Source organism: Heteronotia binoei, chromosome 11 (assembly GCF_032191835.1).
Source record: "Heteronotia binoei isolate CCM8104 ecotype False Entrance Well chromosome 11, APGP_CSIRO_Hbin_v1, whole genome shotgun sequence".
Taxonomy (NCBI): Eukaryota; Metazoa; Chordata; class Lepidosauria; order Squamata; family Gekkonidae; genus Heteronotia; species Heteronotia binoei.
Genome location: NC_083233.1, coordinates 20,618,080 through 20,642,361, shown reverse-complemented (window position 1 = coordinate 20,642,361; position 24,282 = coordinate 20,618,080). Strand labels below are relative to the sequence as shown.

Here is a 24,282-nt window from a genome sequence, read left to right as displayed (position 1 = left end):
AGCACAGAATGGTAAAGCTGCAGTACTGCAGTCGGAGCCCTCTGCTCACGACCTGAGTTCGATCCCAGTGGAAGCTGGTTCAGGTAGCTGGCTCCAGGTTGACTCAGCCTTCTATCCTTCCGAGGTCGGTAAAATGAATACCAAGCTAGCTGAGGGGAAAGTGTAGATGACTGGGGAAGGCAATGGCAAACCACCCTGCAAAAAGTCTGCCATGAAAACATTGTGAAAGCAACGTCACCCCAGAGCCGTAAATGACTGGTGCTTGCACAGCAGACCTTTCCTTTACCTTTAAGAGGAATAAGACCAGTTAATTTTTTATGTCTGGGGACGGGAGCCTTTCTCTGCACAACTGCCAGTTGCTGCAGGTTAAGGATGAACCCTTTAAATTGCTGCTTCTCTAAAAGCAGAGTAGTGGCATTTCTGGGTGTCCAGGAGGCACTACAGCTGTGGGCAGAACTGGAGAACATTCCATCATTGAAACTCCCCACTGGCAGTATGTACTATGGAAATGCCCAGGAAAAGACTAGAGGCTTTCCTGCATTCTCATGTTACCCCTTGTTAAGTTCCTGTTTCTTGGTGGTGGTGGTGGTGGCGGCGATTCCAGTTCTGCATGTGTTTTGCTCCCTTTAGTGGTCGACTGGACATCAAACAGGTTTTTCCCTGTTTATTTCCCTGTAGATTTAAAACACAGGGAAATAAACTGAAAAAAACCCCTGTCTGATGTCAAACTGACCACTAGAGGGTGCAAATCTCTTGCAGAACAGGACACCCCCCCAACCCCCCCCAAGAAAAAGGAACTTAACAACCAGTAAAATGAAAATGCAGAAAAGCCCTATATGATCTTTTTATTAAGTTGGGGACTAAAGATATTCCGATCATTAGAGTTAACCCTGAGCTTTCCATGTCAGAGGCTCCCTGCATCGGAGCTGCTGATGGCAAGCAACCCCCTGGTCTGGGTGATCCATGAGATAGGGACATTCACATGTTACCAGGGGTGGAATTCTAGCAGGAGCTCCTTTGCACATTAGGCCACCCACCCCTGATGTAGCCAATCCTCCTGGAGCTTAGAGTAGGTCCTGTACTGAGAGCCCTGTCAGCTCTTGGAGGATTGGCTGCATCAAGGGGTTGTGGCCTAATATGCAAAGGAGCTCCTGCTGGAATTTCACCCCTGCATGTTACCAATATGATATGGGCGCACACATCATTTTGCAGACACAAGCACACTGCCCAAAGGGTCAAATCTGATTGGAGCAAGAGAGTTAAAGTTACCATCTTAAGGGTCTGATTAAGGAGTACGTTAAATGAGAGCTGGGTTGTGGAAAACCCCAGTCCAACTTGCATTTAATGTGTGACCCAGCATTCAACCTTAAAAATCATGTGGGAGGGCAAACTGGATCCTGAGTGCAGTGTGGCAGTGGGAGGGGCTTCACCATTCCTTCCCTTCCACCCTGCACACGTTTGCTAGCAGAAAGGGGCCATGGTGGGGGCAGGGTGTTTGTCTTCCTGACATTACCCCCCAACCCAACTTGCATTTAATACACTGTCTAATCAGACCTTAAGAACATCTTTAAACAGAGGGATTGTAGGTGAATATATAGTTTAAAAAACAAAGTCTTCTTCCAGTGTTGAGATAACAATAGATTGCATTAGGGCTGTTACCCAATTAAAGAAATCTTAACTCAATCAGTCTGTGATTTGTACTTGGTTAATTAATCACTTACATTTGCATCAATTTCCAATTGAGTAAGAACAATCAGCCTGAAGAAAAATCCATTCTTTGTTATTAGGTAATGCCTATTTGAATTATTCAAAGAACATAGAGAACCAACTTTGGTGATCTGGACTTCATTGATAAAAGCTACAGAAAAAAAGTTCAAACTCAGGTGTCTGACATATAACCCGGAGCTCTAGTTCCAGTTCTGAGTAGAAATCGGAGCAGACTTTCACCACAGCTCCCACTGCTGGGTAGCAGATCTCAGGGGAGAACTTGTAGCTCAGTGCTAGAGCAGCTGCTTGGCCTCTCCATCGAAACAGGCTATACATGTCGGCAGGGCTCTTTTGTAGAAAAAACGCAGCAGGTACTCATTTCCATATTAGGCCACACACCCCAACATCACCATTGTTTCATACAGGTTTTTTTAAAAGCCCATCAGGAACTCATTTGCATATTATGCCACACACCCTGACTGCAAGCCAGCCGGAACTGCGTTCCTGTGTGTTCCTGCTAAAAAAAAAAGCCCTGCATGTCGGAGCAGATGCCATCTGAGAAGGAGCATCTCATCCTATATGTAAAAGATGAGGGAGAGGTTCTTTAGAGAGGGCGCTTGCTATTTGCAGGTTCGACAAAGCCTTGTATTATAAATGATCATCCCTCAGAAAAGTATTGCCCCATTAATCAAGGACACCTTTGCCACTGATCAATTCATCATTGCTTAATCTAGTCAATTAAATTATTAATAATTTACTATGTAATACAATTAAAGGCCCTGACCTGGCTAGCCCAATCTCATTGGATCTTGGAAGGGTTGGGCTTGATTAGTATTTGGACGGGAGACCACCAAGGATCTATGGGGTCTCTATGCAGAGGCAGGCAATGGCCAACCACCCCTGACAGTCTCTTGGCTTGGAAACCCCATGGGGTTTCCCATAAATCAGCTATGACAATGATAAAAATAAATAAATAAAAAGTAACTGATAATACGTTGATTACATGAACATATGAAGTTGCCTTATACTGAATCAGACCCTTGGTCCATCAAAGTCAGTATTGTCTACTCAAACTGGCAGTGGCTCTCCAAGGTCTGAAGCTAAGGTTTTTCATGTCTATTTGCCTTGACCCCTTTTAGTTGGAGATGCCAGGGACTGAACCTGGGACCTTCTGCTTACCAAGCAGATGCTTTACCACTGAGCCACCATCCCTCCCCAATTAACAACTGCATGTCTATTATGGAATTATTTAGATATTTATACTGCACTTTCTCCCCAACAGGGACCCAAAGGGATTATGACATTATTCTACCCATCTCCAGTTTATCCTCAGAGCAACCAACCTGTGTGGTGGGTTAGGCTGAGAATGGGTAACCAAAGTCATTCCTTAAGGTTTCATGGCAGAGAGGGATTCAAATCTGGGTCTCCCAGGTCCTAGCCTGGCACACTGACTGCTCCACTACACTGGTTCTTTATAACTTACTGAAATAAATGCATATTCTTTGCAATTATTTAAGGATGGATTGTAGCTTTGCCCCGCTTTTCAGTCAATCTCCCTCTCCCTGGAAATCAAAGTAAAATAAACTAAAAATAAATATAAATTAAAATGTGGTTTAGTGCAGCCTTGGACTAGCACAAAAGAAGATCCCTATTTTCTCTCTGAGAGCCTCACAAATGATACTGGATAGCAGAGAGAAGGAAAAGATTCAGCTGGAGCTGCATCCCAGGACTGTAGCCAGGTGCCTGCCTGGCTGCTGCTCCTTCTCAGAGCCGGTTTGGTGTAGTGGTTAAGTGTGTGGACTCTTATCTGGGAGAACTGGGTTTGATTCCCCACTCCTCCACTTGCAGCTGCTGGATTGGCCTTGGGTCAGCCATAGCTCTGGCAGGAGTTGTCCTAGAAAGGGCAGCTGCTGTGAGAGCCCTCTCAGCCCCACCCACCTCACAGGGTGTCTGTTGTGAGCAAGGAAGATAAAGGAGATTGTGAGCCGCTCTGAGAGTCTGAGATTCAGAGTGCAGGGCGGGATATAAATCCAATGTCGTCATCGTCATCATCATCTTCTTCTTCTTCCAGTTTGTTCATCACCTTCTCCACTTCCCTCTCCTCCATTTATTGTCTCTTTTGGGCAGGGCTTTTTATGTAGAAAACCCCCTGATGGCACCATTGTTCTGCAGGAACTCATTTACATATTAGGCCACACCCCCTGATGCCAAGCCAGCCAGTACTAAAAAAAAAGCCCTGCTCTTTGGGCAAATTTTACATTGTAGGCACTTCAGAGTAAGGACCTATCTTCTCACATTCCATAAAGTACCATGCATAACTATAGCTGAAGCAGCAGCAAGGAAATACCTCAGCCCTACTTGGCGCTTCTTTAAAACCAGAGCTTTCCTCCATAGCCATGGAAGAATCATACCCACAATCATTAACACAGCTTAACAACACTCCACGAGGCAGGCTTGGTTTATCATCATTTTACAGAGTGGCTCCCACAGCCAAAATCCGACACAGAAATTGGTTATGGATAGCAGCCATTTAATATACTAGCAGCAGTCGCTCCCTGATAACTTGTCTCATTACATTAACTAGTTCAGCGCGGCAGTAACGATCAAGATGCTCTGACATAAAATAGTAATATTTTATTCTACTATTCTGTTTTAAAAAGCTCAAGACTTCCCAGTTGTATAATACAGAGAGAGGTGCAAAAACCCTGTATAGCCATACTGGTCAAGGAGATAAATGACTCCCTCGGATAAATGGGCATATGATTCTGCCTTAAATTACAATATATTTGCATATGATCAATGAGCAGAAGGGGAAGCAGGATCATGGCCACTTGTTCTTCCCCCTAACCACCACATAGGCTAGACAGAGTGATGTGCAATGGAGGCTATGCTAGGTCTTTCTGCATTTGTCCACCATGGAAAGGAGAACAGGATCTGCTTGTTCTTACACACCATAGAAAGACACACCGCCAACACATTTAATACACGCCTTACAGAATGGCAAGGAATCAAATTTTAACCCTTAATTTATCGTATCTGACAGCAGGTGGTGTTGGATTATGTATCTGTTCTGTATGTCCTTTGCAATGTTCTAAAGTTCTTAGGTGGATAAGGCAGTTGGTTCCATACCTGGAGCGTGACAACTTAGCAACAGTGATCCATGCAACATTCACCTTGAGAATAGACTATTGTAACGCCCACTACATGGGGCTGCCCTTGACTCAACTTCGGAGGCTGCAACTGGTGCAAAACGCAGCAGCCAGGTTGTAAATGGAGCTACCTGTATGGGAGCACATTCAACCTGTGCTGAAAGCCTTACATTGGTTGCCTGTGGCGTTTCGGATTTGCTTCAAGATGCTGGTTATAACCTTTAAAGCCCTATATGGCTTGGGACCTGTCTACCTTCGGGACTGCCTTTCCCCATACGTACCCCAGCGAGCGCTACATTCAGGGTTTCAAAATCTCCTTAAGATCCCTGGACCGAAGAAGCTTGATTGACCAGCACTAGACCCAGAGCGTTCTCAGTAACAGCCCCTACTTTGTGGAATGCTCTCCCCGAAAATATCAGGGCCCTGCGGGACCTGCTGCAGTTCTGCAGGGCCTATAAGACCGAACTTTTCAAACTTGTCTTTAATGGTTAGGGGGAGGTGGCTATTACCTTCAGCATCGACAATCTCAATGAATTAATATAATGGAAAACAGAAGCCTGCCATCTTGGATTTTTAATATATATGGAAATGTTTTTATAGATCTAATTTTAACATGTTTGCTAATGTTTTTAAACTGTTATTAGCTGCCCTGAGCCTCTCAGGGGAGGGCGGGATATAAATCTGATAGATAAATAAAGTTCCAGTCATTATAGGGTTAACACTGTGCCTGATTCCCTATTGTCTGCATGACCTAGGAAGAAGATACTGACTGCTGTCAATCGAGATCTAGAAGTGGGAAAACCTGTTTGGTTGGTCAGTTAGTCAGGTGACTTCCTTTGTTTAGGCAGAGAGGTCAAGGAGAAGGAGGAAGTGGTCTTCCATTAAGCATGTGGTCTTCAATATGTTAGGATGTAGTTCTTAGAGTTTATTTTCACCTCCCAGTACCCTTTCCCTGTAGAAATAAATATGTTTCTGCTTTCATGTTAAATGCCTCTCAATGACTATTTGATCCAGCAATCCATCGAACTGTTTGAGATAAAGAAATAGAATTTCAAACAGAATTCCCTACAGGTGGAAGAGTAAATATTTTGGAGTAGGGCTGCTATGATGCCCCCACGGTCCCCTCCCCTTAGAGGCAAAATTTTCCCTCCATTTTTCTTTTCTTTTACTGATTGAGCCACCCCAGTAATGTGTTCTCTTCTTTGCTGAAGAACCCTGGCTGTCCCACCCTGTTACAGTACAATATTTTGGCTCTTGACTCAGTCAAGATACCTGAGGGAAGGATTGTGTAATAATTCCACAAGCACATGGTACCAGAAGGATTGGAAATTTTATTGAAACAATAAGAGGGCCTTTGCTGGCCTCTGCTTGAACAAAAACTAAGAGACAACACCCAGCAGAGGAAAGTGAAACGAAACTACAGCACATGCTTTTGGCCCTAAGGAACCAGGGGAAAATAACTAAACAGTGCAATAAGGAGACATCACCTAATTCACAACTTGTCACAATGTAACAGTTTGGGGCCCCACTTTACCTTTAATGGTACTTGAGATATTTTTATATTCCAAATTAACAAAATATTTTATTCAACACAGAGGGGGAAGATTGGTTGAATATGCACAGACTTTAGTTCTTATGCTTCAGGCTGATGAGAGTTTCTTAAACTATTCAGAGTCACTTAAAATCTTTATGTAGACAAGCTTTTGTTCCAGTGTTTTCTCCAAACATTCTTTAGGTCCAAACTGACTCTTTACGTCTCCAAAGGCAGATTCTAACCACATCAGGGATCTCTGCACTCTTCAGAACTAACTCCCTCTTTGACTTGGAAAGAAATTCTTCTCTCTGTATAAGATCTAGCCCCTTTCCTTGGTCCAGATGGGAGTTTCAATCTAACTACCCACTCATCCTTGCCAACTTTCCCCAGTTCTCCATCTGTGTTAAACTGTTCTCAGTCAGATCTGAATTCCAGATGAATCTTCCTTCTCAGCAATCAGCTCTAAAGTCTCCCTCTGCAATGCTGATGCTAACTAATCAGAGCAGCTGTTCACTTTCTGTTTCTGAGAAGAATTAACCCTTCACAGTCCTTCAGCTGTTTGTACAGCACTTCTAAGCTTTTAAAAAGTGCAGTCTGTCCTAGATGCCAACCTCCAGATGGGGCCTGGAGATCTCCCAGAATTACAGTTGATCTCCAGACTACAACAATCAGTTCCCTTGGGAAAAAACTTTGGAGGGTTGGCTCTATGGCAATAAATCCTGCTGAGGTCTCTCCCTTGGTCCCTCCCAACCCCCAGCTCCCTAGGCTCTACTCTCAAATCACCAGGAATTTCTCAAGTCAGAGTTGGCAACTCTATTTTGGGGAAACAGCTGCTAAATCTTAAGAGTCAGCCATGTGCATGTTGCCAAGATGGTAACTGCTTTCTGCATTAAGCGCCTTCAAGTCTTTGCTTATTTAATCTCTAGAAGAGTGAACTACAGCAATTAGACTCCATTTTATTGGGTGTAGGCTTTCCCTCTCTTAAAACAGTGGTGTTTCCCAAAGGATGGGCTTAATCAAATTCATTAGCCTCATTAAGGGCAGGATGTAAAGCTAAGCAAAGCTCTCCCTTCCCAGCAAAAATGGCATGACCTTTCCATTGCCTTTACAACCTTACCGTGAATGGGATAGTGTTTCCTGACATTAATATTCTACTTAGCCCAAGGTTGTATGACAGCTTCAAACCTGGGCATTCACCCAACTGCGTTTGTTAACCATCTCCCATTCAACACAGCAAAGTCTGCATCTTTAAAGCAATTGATGAAGCGCTCCATGTATTTCAATTTTAGGTTACGATTCCGCACCCTTTCTAAACATTTATTTCAATAAGAATGCTCTATGTAATTATAAATTTTGTGAGGTTCCTGACTCCAGGTTTAATCCATCCAAAAGCCACTCTCCCATACCAATTTTTTCCCCCTTCAGAACTGATGCTGCAGAGGGATGGAAAATGAAACAATGCCCACAGTGTAAACAATTCTCAACCAAATTATTGACATGTGTGTACAGCCCTCTTTTATGGGCAAACTAGCAAGAATCAGGACCAAAGCAGATGTTTGGGAAGAAGAAGATATTGCATTTATATCCCACCCTCCTCTCCGAATTTCAGAGTCTCAGAGCGGCTCACAATCTCCTTTATCTTCCTCTCCCACAACAGACACCCTGTGAGGTGGGTGGGGCTGAGAGGGCTCTCACAGCAGCTGCCTTTTCAAGGACAATGGCTGACCCAAGGCCATTCCAGCAGCTGCAAGTGGACGAGTGGGGAATCAAACACGGTTCTCCCAGATAAGAGCACACTTAACCACTACACCAAACTGGAGCAGTCCTGTGTATGGGAACCTCGGTCTCTCTCTTTCTTGGACATTTAAAAAGTGGCAGGGAGAAGGTGTGACCATCCTTTGCTCCCTAATCCATTACTCCTCTGATTCCACCTATCCAGGATTTGCAGATATAAGCTTGCAGCAACAGTGATAAAAGTGTGTGTGTGTGTGTGTGTGTGTGTGTGTGTGTGGAGGGGTCAAGGCAGAAGAAGAAGATTGTGGGGGAAACTGCTCCCCCTACAACTGCTTAGATGTTTGTCTCCCAGAGGCCAAGGTCTCTGTCAGAAACCTCAATTTGGCCTTCAGTCATAGAACAAGGAGCCAGAGCCATTCTGAAGTTCACAGTTCAAACAGTCCAGACGTATTTGCACAGAACGACATCTCAGAAATTCCAAGAAAACAGTGGGCTTGGAAATGAATCCATTTCTTCATGAGGGCTGAAAGGGCAAGAAAACCACTCCAAAAATACAAACAGGTCAGACAAGGACGGTCAGGCTGATGAGATCAGGTGGGAGATGGTAAAAGCGCACTTATTGAGTTGGCAGAGTGCATTTGCACATGGCATTGTGATGCATTTATAAAAACCCTCCAGGTTTGAAGTCATGCAAACCGAAATCTCCAGCTTGCTATTGACAAGCCGTCGCCTATGCCAAGTTCGAGATGAGATGAACTCAAGAAGAGACATGGTGGTAATGAATTTACTCTCGGCACTGCGTGTCTTTGGCTAAATTGCCATTTTCAACTTTCCACCCATGTAAGGGAGAAGCTATGATTTCCAAAATGCACTCCACAGTTACTCTTAACCAACTGCTGTAAATTTTATTTCCTTGCTGCATTTTCCCATTATGTGATCAGCCTGGTTTTGGCTACCTACAGTACATTTCTCGCTACAGCTGTAATGAAAACAGTAATTTCCCAAAATGCCCAACTGTGAAAGAACCGACGAAGGGTTGAAAAGAAACTCTGCTGGAATACAGAGACTTTTGAGCAGGCATTTTCCCTTCAGCGGCTGCCGTTGCTACAAAGCGGCCAACTCTGAGTGACGGTTTTCCTTAAAGCTTTTTGTACAGTTACGTTATTGACTCAGTTGCATGGCGGTGGATGAGTTCATTACAATCCATGTTCACGTAAGGAAGAAGCTAAACTTCCTATAAATCCTCACCCTGTCTCCAAAGGCTACAAAACTCTAATTAAAAGACTGCCATTGTGCCATATTATTGGATCACAACAATCCACTTTTACAGAAGGTTGTATAAATTGGGCTGGGGGGTCGGGGTTGGGGCAGGAAGGGGTACCCCCTGCATTTAAGAGCCAAACTACACAAGACTCAAGAATTTCTGGGTCCATATTCGCAAGCTTTTCTTTTCAAAAGCAGGTGTTCAGGGCCCTGGGTTAGATCGGGACGATGGAATGGAAGTGGAGGGTGTTAAGATTCTCCATCCTTTCCTGACCTGAAATGGTGCTACAGAGCTTCTGTTTGCCCTCATAGCACCAGGCATAATGCACAGGTCCTGCTGAAGACCTGTATAGTTATCTCGCCAGTAAAAAACAGCAGATCCACAAGGGAAAATTACATTTGGGCAAGGAAAAAAACACCATTTATTTATTTTCAAGTTTTATTAGCTGCCTTTCTACCTGATAGAAACCTCAAGGTGTAAATAATGTAGTGTAAATAATAATTAAACATCATAAAATGCAAAACACCACACTAATTAAAACCAATAATTTAAAACTACTGGCAGGCAGAAGAACTAATCGAATGCCATCATAAGAGTAGCTGTGCTGGATCACACCAGAGGTTGGTCCATGAAGCCCAGCATCCCATTTCACACAATGGCCAACCGGTTGTCTCAGAGGGCTGACAAACTGTACAACACAACAACAACAACAGCAAAAGTTTTGCCAATGCAAAATAGCCAATAAACCAATATATACAATAACTATATGGCACAGTAATCTACTGCCTAACAGTTTAACTAGTTTATCAAGAACAACCAATAAGTTTTTACCACCTAATACATTAATCCAAGGGGGGGAGCTTGGGGGGGGGGGGCTTGCTCACTCAACCGCTTGGGTTACCTAATGTTTCTTTGGGCTGGGTTTTGTTATTGTCCTCCCCCACTACCATTTTGGAGCCAAGAAACAGATCCTAGAGGCTGTGAAGGGAAAGCTTACATTCTTTTAAGCCTGTGCAGTGCAAGCTGATGCCCTAAATACCCACTTTCTAAAAGAAAAAAAAAAAGGCGGATCATTTACAGAACTCCCAGTATCGCGTATACTTTAGAACTAACCAATACCACCACATAGCTCAATTGTCCAAGGGGAGCAATGCAGATGCAATGATCAGTAAGACTTGTTCAACTCTACCCTCCAAGATTCTCGCAACACCTGTTCTCTTTTCTGGTAACCCACCATCACCACCTGACCTTTGCAGGAATTACCCACTGGGAGGATCAGGACTCCCAGCTTCCCTTCCAAGTTCCAAGGCCTTGCCTCCATCTCTCCTGCTGCCCAATGCCTGGTCACCACAGGGACCATTTACTGCCTTGTGTGCCCCTGGAGGAATTGTCAAACAACTGCCTCCCCTCTGATACTCCTTTTAAAATAGTGTGTCCACAATTGTGGAGGTCTATGTGGTACAGAGAACCACTACCAGCATCAAATGTTATAAAGTATTTATTAAAAATAAAATGTTCACATACACACTTTTAGCACAGCACCAGATTGAGCAAGGTATTCAAATGAAATGAGTAAAATGCAATTCATCTGTCCCTCTCTCTCTATATATATGCCCTATCAGATGTTAAAAATATAGGACAGGCTCCTTAGCTTAGGAAGTTACACACTTGAATCCTCCTTCAGCTGACCAGCCACTGCATTGCTAATGGTTGTCTCCTCCAGACGTCAGTTAAGAGTTCTCTGATGGACTCTGCACTCCTGAGCACTTCCTCCTTGCTTCCAGGAGTTTTATCTTCTCCTCTTTCCTTCCACCTACCCAGGTCAGGCCAGGTCAAGGAAACATTTCCTGATGTCTCCAGAAATTTCCTTCCTGAAGTCTCTCTAGTATTTAATTCCTTCAATCATTGTTCCCTGCTTGAAGGGGGGAGGGGAACTTGACCGTCCCATTTGGTGAGCCAGTTTGGTGTAATGGTTAAGTGTGAGGACTCTTATTTGGGAGAACTGGGTTTGATTCCCCACTTCTCCACTTGCACCTGCTGGGATGGCCTTGGGTCAGCCATAGCTCTGGCAGAGGTTGTCCTTGAACGGGCAGCTGCTGTGAGAACCCTCTCAGCCCCACCCACCTCACAGGGTGTCTGTTGTGGGGGAGGAAGATAAAGGAGATTGTGAGCCGCTCTGAGAGTCTGAGTAAAGGGTGGAATATAAATCCATTGTCTTCTTCCTGACCTATTCACGTTTATATGAATGTGGACTGAGATAAGTCTGGAAAGCAATTTACCTGACTTCTTCCCTTCCTGCCTGTTCTCTGCCCAGAGAGGAGAAAAAACTTTTAAAACTCAGAGTGAAGGTTTTGCTCATTTCAAACCTCAATGAGAAAAAAAATGCATTTCTTCACACACACCTTTCCCTTGATGCTCCATGGCGCTGAGTTTTATATCTACCAGACCTTTTAACAGTTGGCCACTTGACAATCCTTCTCATCTAAGGAGGTCCCGCTTATATGGAGATCCAGACCAAGGATTCTTCTGTGATTGCACTGGCCCTCCAGGCTCAACTAAACATTCTATGACCCAAGTTGGCCCAGGGATTGCCTGACCTGGCTTGGATCACATGTCAAAGACAGTCCAAGGCATCTGATGAAGGCAATTTGGACTCTTGAAAGCTCATACCCTCCAAATTTTATTGTTCTCTAAAGTGCTGTTGGACTCGAATCTAGCTGTTCTCCTGCAGATCGACAGGGCTACCTGCTAGGGTTGCCAGGTCCTACCTGCTTTGCAGCAGGAGAATCCTCAGGTCTTCCTGGGAGCTTCTGGCATGTGTGCAATGACGTCACCCAGAGGTGACATAATCATGCCGCTGATGTTGCACTGTGACACCCTAGTTTTTGGGCAAAACTCTATGGTTTGAGCCCAAGTTTATCATAGAGTTTTGCCCCCAAGCTAGAGTATTGCTGCACAACATTGGCAGTGTGATGACATCACTTTTGGATGATGTCATTGTGCTACATTTGGGGGCATTTGCAGGTGGGGGTTTCCCCCACTGGCCAGCTAACCAGTGGTAGGGAGGAACCCATAAAAGCAGGGGAAAACCCACCTAGACTGAGGGGGCTGGCAACCTGAGCCTGCTTTGGCAGGGAGGGAGGGAGGGATATAAATCCAAATAAATAAATAAACCTTACAACCTGTTGAAACTGTATAGATTGTGGTAGAAATTCAGCATGTTTTACATTGGACAGAACTGCTTCTAACAGCATAAAAGGAAGGGGGGTTGCTGATTTTATTTTATTTATTTATTTATCTGAGATTTATATCCCGCCCTTCCCACTAGGTGGCTCAGGGCGCTTACAACATGTAGAACTAACATAAAATATAAAATTAAGGATTAAAATTAACATTACATAATTTATAGTTAAAAATCTAAACATTTGTTATATACATAAAAACATTAAAATCATTCAGCGGTCTTAAGTTACACTCAATTCCAATTCGATGTTCGATGTTCAGTGTTCAGTACTCAGTGCCGGTCAGTTATGGGCCAGCCGGAAGAGGGCTGTCTTACAGGCCCTGCGGATTAACCTTCCCAATGTAAATTCTACCCTCACAATTGTCTCAAGGATCCACTGACTCCAGGGTGCATAGGAGCAGGGAAAAAACTACTTCAGCAAGCACTGTTCCACTCACACTAGGTGCAATCTCCTCCCTGACATGTACTTTCGTTTCATTCATTGCACAATAATTTTGAGTATGACTTTAGAACAAAAAAAAGCTTTCGTAACAATACTAGTAATAGCAGCAGGACTCAAATTGTAATGAACAAAAGGGAATTAAAAATGAAACAGAAGGTTGCAATTATGCTGATGTGGCTGTATCCCATCTACTACATGCTGCAGCAAAAATTAAGCAAAAATCTCATCGTTTTCAGTTGCACATTCATGCACTAAGATATGATGGTCTAAACTAAACAACTTTTGTTTATCAAGACTAATGAAGTATATCAATGCTAAATTCCAATGCATAACAACTTAATTATGTCTCAGGGGCTATAAACATGAACAGCTTCACGAGAAGGAATTTTTGCATGTTAAGTGATGATAGAAAGAATGCACAAGTGTTGAACATGTTCAGTGGTGGCACTTCAGGGAAGCAGGACAGAAATGCACAGAAGCAGGTGGGCGTAGCAGAATTTAGAAGCTTTGAAAAATTAAACATTCAAATCTGGATAACTTTACAAATATTCTTTTGAAATCCATATCGTATTGCCTCTCTACAAGCTTTTGCTAGAGTGGCTATGAGCCCTCTCATTGGTTGAGCTGCTGTGTTCTCACAGAAAAACAGTGAGGGCAGGAGGACTCTAGCTGCCACTGGCTAAGCAGTCCATATCCTAAAAAGGGGAGGGGTTGTGGCACAGCAGCTAAGCAAATATATTGCTTACGGAAGGTGTCCCAGGTTCAGTTCCCCAGATTTCTAGTTAAAGGATCTTCCTCTGCCTAAGATCCCAGAGAGCTTCTGCCCTCAGAGTAGACAATACTGAGCTAGATGAGCCAATGTTCTGATCCAGTAAGAACCAGCTCCATATGTTCAGAGATCTGGTGTATCAGGAGCAGAATCCTAGCTCTTGGGCCAGTTTGGTGTGGCGGTTAAATGCATGGACTCTTATCTGGGAGAACCGGGTTTGATTCCCCACTCTTCCACATGCACCTGCTGATGTGACCTTGAGTCAGCCACAAGTTCTCTCAAAGCTGTTCTGCTCATGAGCAATTCTGGGGGAGCTCTCTCAGCCCCACCTACCTCACAGAGGGTGTCTGTTGTAGGGAGACGAAGGGAAAGGAGATTGTAATCTGCTCTGAGACTCCTTTGGTAAATTGGTATAAATCCAATCTCTCCTCCTCCTCCTTCTGTGACACATGCACAACACTGGCTTGCTATAGACTAGAAGCTGGCATATCATATCCAGGCTCTTCATGCAGTCTTTCCTTGGCTACCATATCCTTAATAGTTGCATGAATATATGCATAAAAGAAAACTAGAAATCACCTTCTTGTTTTAAAGGGGGGAATTGTATAAGGACAACTACCAATTTCAAGGAGGATATTTGTTTGCTTTACTAAAATTTGTTGACATCTCTTCTAAAAGGATTCTGTTTTGGATCTGGTGTGCTACAATGCAACTCAATATTAAAAGCCTAGAATAAGTTACAGGTTCATTTTCAGACCATGTTTTTCTCCCCACCTCTTAGGCTGCTTCATTATCGCAAGGCCCGTTGAAAGCCATTGATTTTTCTTCCAAGTAGATCAGGGCTTTATAAATTCAACACCGAGGCTTCAAAGAGTTGTGACACCTCTGGAGCAGTAAAATCAAACTTGTAAATTGCAATGATGAGGTTCAAACATGTCTTCTGCTTTCTCTGATGCTCTTTCAATGACATGATTGCACCAGAGTCTTGATGGATTGATTGAGAGAGAGTGTGTTCTCTCTTGGTACACGACATTTGTATAAATCTATTTTCTCCTCCAAGTCTTTTTCTGGTGATGAAAGATTGTCACAGAGCACCCAAGGATAGAGGAAAATGCCCACCACCATAAGAGATTGTCAGGGCTCTACCACAAATTCCCCAACAAAGTTACACTGGAACACTACTGAGTCAGAGCTAAGAATGAGAGACACATAGAACATCAGAGTCTGAACACTTCCCATAAGAACACTGTGGGATGACATGAGTTGCATCCACTTGGATGTTCACAAGTTGTGCAGGCTTGGAATAAATTCCAAGATGCAACCTGCTTCAAAGGCTATCTAAATTCATTGCGCCTTAAGTTTCCCTGGAATTTATCAAAGAAATTATCTAACTGATTTCAGCAGATGCAGTGGGCTACACTCAAAGCCACTAGAAAAACAAAGCATTAGCCTTTAAGCGACACTCTGTCCTTGTTTGCTGCAACAGACTAACACAGATACTCCCATGACATCTAACCTCGGTGTTCTGGTTTTGCTGATTTCAGTCGCTGAGGCTTAAAACAAAGGAAAGCATTGAGTGAGCCTAAAGGACTTACGTGATAAAGTGGCACAGTGTTGCTCTCAGCTAGGGAGAAATTCAAGACCTCTTGCTGCCCAGGTTCAAGCCGCACGCTCACAGATGAGGTCAACATGGAGGGGCTAATGGGGTAATTGGGGCTCCCGCTGTTCTTGCCCTTTTTCCGTGACCTGCGACCGGTGTCCCTCTTGTTGTCCTTCTGAGTTAAAGGCTCCTCCTGGATCACCAAGATCTTGTCATCGCTCAGATACCGCAGGAGTGAATTCTCAGAATCTGGAAGAGAGGGAGGGGGAAAGGGAAGACAACTAAGATAACCAGATCTTCACTTCAGTGCTGATAAGAACTTAAGCATACTTATGAGAACAGTCATGGGGGGAAACCTCAAGAAGGCCCTTTGGAATATTGCAATGTAGCATTTTCAAGAGATCCCAACAAGCCACAATGGTTTGTTCAAGAGGAAGGCATCTCTCGTCCTGAATATTTTGCAAAGCATCAGATACAGCTACATCCAATCAAATCTTTGCAGCCTGGAGATCCAAAGGGCCTGTGCTACAACATCCCTCAAACAGGCTCTTAAAGACAAGTAGTCATTTGGCTTGCCTACTTGGAGATAGATGGTCTGGATAGCATGATAACTATAAATTTCACTTTGCTTTTTTCTTTGGGGAAATGAGAACAACAGCTCTTTGCTCTTTCATCTACTGAACAGTCCCTCCCAAAAAAATTTCAAGGAAAAGAGATAAGCTATTTGAGTTTTAATTGTGAACATTTGAAACTGCCTTATACTGAGTCAGACCATGGTCTATCAAGATCACTATTGTCCACTATGATTAGCAGAAATTCTCCAGGGTCTTAGGCAGAGGACTTTCACATCAGCTATCACCTAGTCCTTCCAAATGGGGATTGAACATGGGATCTTCTGCATGCAAAGCAGTTGTCCTACCACTGCACCATGGCTAGATTTGCAAATTGCAACATGTTTTGGGGTGTACAAAATTTGCAGCTTCCTGCTCTGGGAAATTGGGGAAGGGGTAACGGAGAGTCTTGATAAAACTCTCACTTTTGTGTGTTCCCAAAAGCACTCACCTCGGCTGCCCCTCTTGTACATATTTGTCTCTTTTGATTCTCCTATCCAGCTATATTCTGTTGGCATAGACACTGGTCTCAGATCACCTAGAAAAAGTGCAACAAGAAACCAATTAAAATTTTGGAACTCATTAAAAGAAGGGTTAGTTTATGCTCGAAAGGCACAGCGCATGTTAAGTTTGTGGGGGGTGGGGAACCCAGCAATCTGGTGCAGCTAACAATTGGCGTGTGCAGTTTCCAGAATGTGCTGGAATGATGGAAATCCGTAAACAGGAAAGGGCCAATGGTTCATGTCTCTGGCTCCTTTTTTAAGCAGATAGGATCAGCTGTTAGCCTATACAGGCTCATAATGAGCCAAAATGGATCATAAGAATGAAAATGCATCACCTCTGATCTACCCTTCCAAGTATTAAAAAAAATGCTGTTTGAGGAGCAGGTTTCCCAATCTCAAGCTAGTTCCATGCAAGGCCTCTTAAGATTTGTAAAAAGTCTTTATTCTTGTGCCTCTACTATGGCCTGAAGGGGGTGAGACATAGGGTGCGATCACACTAGGAAGTTGCCGCGGCCGTCTCCTGGCTTTGAAAAAGGTTTGAGGTGCACTGCAGCAATCAGATGGGGGCATGCCCGGCTGGCAAGACAGACCTGTGCTGCACACACATTTTTTTTTAAAAATAGATTTTATTTTATTGAATCTAATCCAATACAAGGGTAACATAGGGAACATACGGAACATAGGGAACATAGGGAAAATAAATAACAGAAATATAAATCTAACATACAAGAATCAAATTTAGATCACTGGATGCATATAACAAACAATTTACAAAAACAATACATAATATGCTAGGTTTTAAGAATTAAAAAAAGCCTACAATTCATTCTATTAGGCAAAAAGGAAATAGTCCCAAAGCGTTCCAAAACCGGAGCCCAAAGCAAATAATAATCTATAGCCAAATCAGTATCATTTTCGAAGAAAGGGTTATCCATTGTCTTACCTATTACATACTGATCCCATAACTTATCATACCACATTTCAATTGTGGGGATATGTGAGGGCTGCATACGCAACAGAGGCACATTCACACAGCTCCTGTACACGTGTGGCATGTCCATGGTGCACCTCGGCCGTTCAGACAGCTGGAAACGTGCTACAAAGGCGTGGCAAGGAGTTTGCTACAAGGGGAGGGGTGGCGAGGGCGGACCAAATTGCTCATGTGATCACACCCATAAACGCTACCATCCCACCCACCACTGCATAGGAACATGGTCACTGCACCTGAAAAGAGATGGTGATAGTGTAGAATGTGGAAAGGTGCAGAAAAGAGCAACCAAAATTATCAGGGGGCTACAGCAGCTGCCCTATAAAGATCTGTTCTTATTAAAAATATGTTCTTATGTTCTTATTAAAAATATGGAGCAGAGGTCCATCAGCGGCTATTAGCCACAGTATGTATATATATGTGTGTGTGTGTGTGCGTGTGTATGTATATATATGTTTGTGTGTGTATATACACACACACATATATATTGGCCACTGTGTGACACAGAGTGTTGGACTGGATGGGCCATTGGCCTGATCCAATATGGCTTCTCTTATGTTCTTATGTTAAAACACCAGGACTCTCATTTTCTTATGTCCCCTTTCTCTGAGGCACAAGGATTTCCATGACATAAAGCTGGGTGTTACTGAAAATGGTTTTGGTACAACTAAAACTTATGCAAAAGACCAAGGCTGATTCCAGATGAGGGCTGAAAACACCACCATGCCAGAAGTAAGCAGAGCAGGGAATGGGAACAGCCTCCACATGTCCCAATCCTCCACTGCTTGCTGCTGCTGCCCTAACCTCCACTCCTGCCCCTGCTGCTTCCTGTAGCACCTGTGGATTGGGAAGCTGCCCTCACAGTGCTTTAAAGGGTTTTTCTTTCCTTCTTTTCCACCAACTGTGATGCAGTGCTACAGCACCGCTCAGTAAATCAATGAAACAAGTCTTTGAAGGACTGGAAAGGGGCAGTATGGAGCTTAGTTCCATCCTCCTCCCCGTAATGACTACAAAGGATTGTCCAGATGTACAGTTCCCCCTTTCCTTCAGAGAAATTAGGTTTATATTTTCTATGGAGCAAAGGGGGGAAAATAGGAGCCGGATGAGCTATGTACAGATTGGACACAGTTTTGTCTGATGCTCCCCATTACATTCCCACTATCCATGTGGGGGGAAATCCCCATGTGGAAGCGCTCTAAATGAATGGATAATGAACACCTGGAAGGGTCTCAGTGACCTTACTCAAGACCTTCATTTATACGCCTGACTTCCTGCCATTATTAGCACCCAAGGGGACTTATGATGTTATAAAAACAGTTCAAAACAAAAATGTTATTGTGAAGAAATGCCTTGTCTCTAGGAGGGTTGGCAACCAGCAGGACTTGATTGCGGGTTTTAACAATTTTTCCCCCTCTGAGCTAAGAGCAAGCAGGAAGGGGAAGAGGAAGTTAGCCCATGGCCTTCCAAATGTATCTCTAAAGAAATGTTAATGGGTCTTGCTAGAGACAATGGATTGGACCAGTATGCCCCTCCTCCAAGCAGCAAACAATGAGATGGGCCAGTTTACTCCCCTCTCCAAGCAGCAAATAGTGGTGGAGGTATTAATGCTAGACAGGACGATACAGGAAGGGACTTCCTGGAGACAACAGGGAAAAAAAGCCTTGACCTGGGTGTCAGAACTTGTAACTTTTGCTCTATTTGCCTTGACCAAACCGACTCCATGCTGTAACTTAGTATTAACATAGAGTGCCTGGCCGCAGCAATTAACCCTGGCCCCTTAGCTATGCCAAATATTTAGGGCAGCCGAGCAGGCGGCAGATAGTCTCTGCTTAACATCCACAGGTGCCCTTTGAAGACAGGCCGTTTGGCCTTCACCACAGGGGAGCATCCTCCCTTCTGATAACGAAGGCTGGGAAAAGAGACACTTGTCTGTGACCGTGTGAATGATAGCTTTATTGTACTTTACTGATGGCATAAAATGTAACCAACTGCCAAGAATTGGCATTACTGTTATTTCGTTGCTCTAGCACTGTAGTTCTTCAATAAAGATCCTAACTTTGTAACAAGTCTTGGAATCGTCTGAAGTTCGTCCCAGTTCTGACATTATAACAGTAATCCTTTATTTGGGACTTATCTGTACTGGCAACCTGGCCCGATGGCGGCAAAGGCTCCAGACAACGGAGAGCCCAGCATCCCACCCGAAGAAGAACCTCTCGACCCGAAGGTGACGGGAGCGAGACGAAAACTTAAAGTCCCCGCACCCTTCTCCGTCGACGCCTTCCCTCCGCGAACCTGGAGCCCGAGGAAGTCCACGGCAGCTATGGACGCCGCGGAACAGCGATACCGGGTCCTCGCCACAGGCGGAGGGGAAGGAGAGGAGGAAGAGACCAGAGACGAGGGACTCGGCACCTACGGCGGAGGGGACCCGATCCGAACGCTACGCAACGAGCTGTTCGATTGGGTGAAGGAGATCCACGACGAGGTCCACGCGTCCCGGGCATTGATGGCCGAGGAGATGCAACAGAACCTAGGAGCGATTCGCGACCAGATACGCACGCTCCAGGGCGCCGCACCCCTGGGCCCGATTCCGGGGGGGGTGGTCCCGTGGGGCCACCGCCGGCTGCCCCTCCGGCCCCACCGCCGGGCGGGCCCGCCCCACCCACGCCGCCCATGGTTCCAGCGGCCCCGGCCGTACCGGCGCCCCCGGCGCCCCCCGCACCCGGCTCCCGTCGCCCCGGTGGTACCGGCCCCAGCAGCCCCTGCCGCCCCGGCCGGGGGAGATGGCGGGGGGGCCAGGGAACTAAAGATTACGTTCGACGGAGACGAAGTCGAGTACTTCACAATCCAGTGCAACACGTTTTTTACGCACTGGGGAGCGGGCTACCCCACGGAAGCGAGCCGGGTCGACCACATCGCCTCCAAGCTACGGGGGCCGGCTCGGAAATGGTACGTGGGGCTCTACACGGGAAGGAAGCCCGAGCTGGCCACGGTTGCCAACTTCCTGCAGGCGATGCTCCGACAGTACGGAGACCCCCTGAGGGAGGAGAAAGCCATCGAGGCACTACAAAGGATCGAGCAAGGGAACCGCACCACGCGCGAGTACGCCACTGAATTCATGGGCCACTGCGCGGCAGCCAGGGGTTGGAACGAAGTGATGAAGTACACCGCGTTCAAGAATGGTCTGAACGCGAACATCCTTGACCGGTGCTACCACCAAGGGAGACCCGACACCTTGGTGGGATGGATTCAGCTGGCGGGGGAGGTAGAGACCGACCTCCAACATGTTGGGATGCGTCGCCAGCAACAAGGCAAGAAGGGGGGGAAGCAGAGCCCCGCATCCGGCAAACCCGAAGGGAAGCGGGCCCCTGCAACCTCGACCCCCACGACTGCAGCTCGGAAGTGCTTCAGATGTGGGGACCCGAATCACCTAGCCGCCAACTGCCCGGTGAGGCCGACGCCGACCCCTACTCAACCCAAGCCGGCGCCCACCGCGCAGAAGAAGAAAGGCAGCCGCTCCAAAGAGCCCAGTCGGGGCGCCGTCGCCACCTCCTTGGCGATTGACGAGGATGTTACCACCATAGAAGAGTCCAGCGAGGAGTCCTGGGACCAGGAGTCGGCGGGAAACGACAGCGACCTGCTTTAATCGGTGCCGCAAAGCAGGTCCAGGAAACGCCGGCACTACTGACGGTGAGAGTTACCGGGGGGCTATTGTTCATGGCAGTCACCCTCCTGAACCCCAACCTTAAGAGATTTATGCATGCCCGCGCCCTGATTGATTCCGGGTGCACCCGAGACATTATCACCCCGCGCCTAGTGGAGGCGTTAGGACTGGCCACATCCCCCCTTCCCCACCCCATCCAATTCGAACAGATGGACGGGTCAACCATGAGAGGGGAACCATGCACCCTAGAGACCCAAGCTACCCCCGTGGGGACGGAGGAGCACTGGGGGATAGAAACTTTCGTCATAGCCCCGTCCTCCTCCTTTGACGTGGTAGTGGGAGCAGGGTGGCTCGCCAGGCACCAACCGGACATTCGATGGGCTGAACAGATTGTACGATTTCCGGACTGGCGGTGTGAGCACCACCACTGGAGGACTGAGTGGGGCCCGAAAGCACCTCCCCAGAACGAGAGACTCTGCCTCACCCTTGAGGAGATAGGGACGATCCCCAAGGAATACAGGGACTTGAGGAAAGCCTTTAGTGAGCGGGAGGCGGACGAGCTTCCTCCACACCGCCCTACAGACTGTGCCATCGAGCTGATCCCAGGGCAGGCGCTACCCAAAGCAAAACTGTATTCAATGGGGTGGGCGGAGAAAGCCGAACTGAGAAAATTCATTGACAAAAATTTGAAACGGGGTTTCATCCGGCCGGCCACGGCCCCCCACGCGGCCCCGGTCCTATTCCGCAAGAAAAAGGATGGGGGGCTGAGGCTTTGCACAGATTTTCGTGGGATAAACGGGATTTCCATGTCCAATGCTTATCCGATCCCACTGATAAGAGACCTATTGAACACTGTGGCCGAGGGTAAAATTTTCACCAAACTCGATCTCCGCGACGCGTACTTCCGCATGCGGATTAAAGAAGGGGACGAGTGGAAAACGGCATTCAATACACCCATGGGACAATTTGAATACTTGGTGATGCCTTTTGGGCTTCAGGGGGCGCCGGGGGTGTTCATGAATTTCATCAATGAAGTGTTGAGAGAATTTTTGTACAAGGGGGTGGTGGTGTACCTTGATGACATCATTATTTATTCTAAAGACCTTGAATCACATGTGTCTTTGGTGAGAAAAGTGTTAACAACTTTGTGCAAAAACAAATTGTATGCTAAACTGTCCAAATGTGAGTTCCACAAAACGGAACTAGACTACCTGGGGTTTCGAGTGTCCGGGGAGGGACTAGCGATGGATCCCGCGAAAATTCAGGTGGTTCTAGATTGGGAACCCCCTCGAACCCGACGCCAGTTACAATCATTTCTCGGGTTCGCAAATTTTTACCGCGGATTCATTAAGGGGTTCGCCCGTGTAATGCTCCCCCTCACTGAACTCCTCAAGACGAAGGGAAAAGGAGACGAGGCGAAAAAACCCGGCGCGCGCCTAACGTGGACGCCGGAGTGCCACCGAGCTTTTAAAGAGCTCAAACAACTTTTCACCTCCGAACCAATACTGGCTCACCCCAATGAACTAAAGCCCTTCGTGGTGCAATGCGACGCCTCCGACGTCGCCATAGGAGCCATATTGATGCAGAGAAACGAGGAGGGGGAACTCCGTCCCTGCGCATACATCTCACACAAATTCTCCAATGAACAGAGGAATTGGTCGGTGTGGGACAAAGAGGCTTTTGCAGTAATGTTTGCTCTCAAAACATGGAGATCCTGGCTAGAGGGAGCCCGAGTCCCTTTCGAAATTTGGACCGATCACAAAAACCTGGAGGCCCTCACCGGCCGCCGCAAACTGACTGCAAAACAAATCCGGTGGGCGGGCTTCTTTGCCAAATTTGACTTCGTGCTGAAACACATCCCCGGCACTAAAAACTTTTTGGCTGACGCGCTATCGCGCATGCCCCAACACGAGAGCCAGAGGGAGGAAGTGATCGATTCTCTCATCCCCCCCTCCGCCGTCGCAAGGGGGGTCACTACCCGCTCAGGGAAGCAAACCGGGGGCCCCGACCCACAACAGAAGGAACGCTTCGCGACAGAAGCAGAATTAGAGGGGACGGGGCGACCCGATGGGCTCGAAAGAGGTGAAGGGGGGCTCTGGTTTCACAAAGGGAAAATTTACGTGCCCAAGTCCTTAAGAAAAGAGGTCCTCGAACAGAGCCACTCTAGCCGCCTGGCCGGCCACTTCGGGTACGTAAAGACCCTCAATTTAATTACCCGACAGTTCTGGTGGCCCAAATTAAAGAGGGATGTCTCTGAGTTCGTGCTCGCCTGCCCCACCTGCATCATGTCTAAACGGAGGGGGGGGGAAGCCACCTGGCCATTTGGTTCCTCTCCCCACAGCGAGCCGCCCCTGGGCCGTGGTTTCAATGGATTTCATTGTAGAACTCCCCCCTTCCCAAGGGAAGACGGTGATATTGGTGGTGGTCGACACGTTTTCCAAACAAGCCCATTTCATCCCCTGCAAAAAACTCCCCACAGCCAAGAAACTGGCCCAGCTATTCTTTAATCACGTGGTCCGCCTACACTCGTTCCCTGATAAGGTCATTAGCGACCGCGGCCCACAGTTCGTTGCCAACTTCTGGCGGGAGTTTTGTAAACTAGCAGGAATTGAGCAGCGGCTTAGCTCCGCGTACCATCCGCAGACGGACGGACAGACGGAGAGGGTGAACGGGCTTCTCGAGCAGTACTTGCGGTGCTATATCAATTACCAGCAAACAAATTGGGTGGAACTCCTCCCCTTCGCAGAATATGGGTACAACAACAGCCTCCATAGCTCCACCAAAACCTCCCCCTTCCAAATAGTCAATGGCTACGAGGGGAAACCCTTCCCTAACCTTCCCCTACCATCCGGGCCTCCGGAGCCCACTTCATGTCAACAATGGTGGGAAGGGGTGCGGGAGGGGTGGAGAGTGATTCAAGAAAACCTGGAGGAGGCGAAAAGGGAGTACAAACGGCACTTTGACAAAAAACATGCCCCCCAATGGGAACTGAAAGAGGGAGAGACAGTTTTTCTGTCCACAAAGAACTTGCCCCTCCCGCAGAGGTGCCGCAAACTCGCTCTAAAATATCTGGGAC

The 24,282-nt window shown here is 46.4% G+C and overlaps 1 protein-coding gene across 1 annotated transcript in view; it reads right to left on the bottom strand.

The window, feature by feature from the left end:
- The window catches only part of LOC132579512 (connector enhancer of kinase suppressor of ras 2-like), a 575,915-nt gene that overhangs the window by 173,365 nt on the left and 378,268 nt on the right, over positions 1–24,282 (bottom strand). The window contains exons 12-13 of the mRNA XM_060249934.1: positions 16,506–16,592; positions 15,439–15,692 (exon numbers count right to left, since the gene is read on the bottom strand). Coding sequence (XP_060105917.1) covers positions 15,439–15,692; positions 16,506–16,592 — 341 coding nt within the window. The remainder of the gene's footprint in view (positions 1–15,438; positions 15,693–16,505; positions 16,593–24,282) is intronic.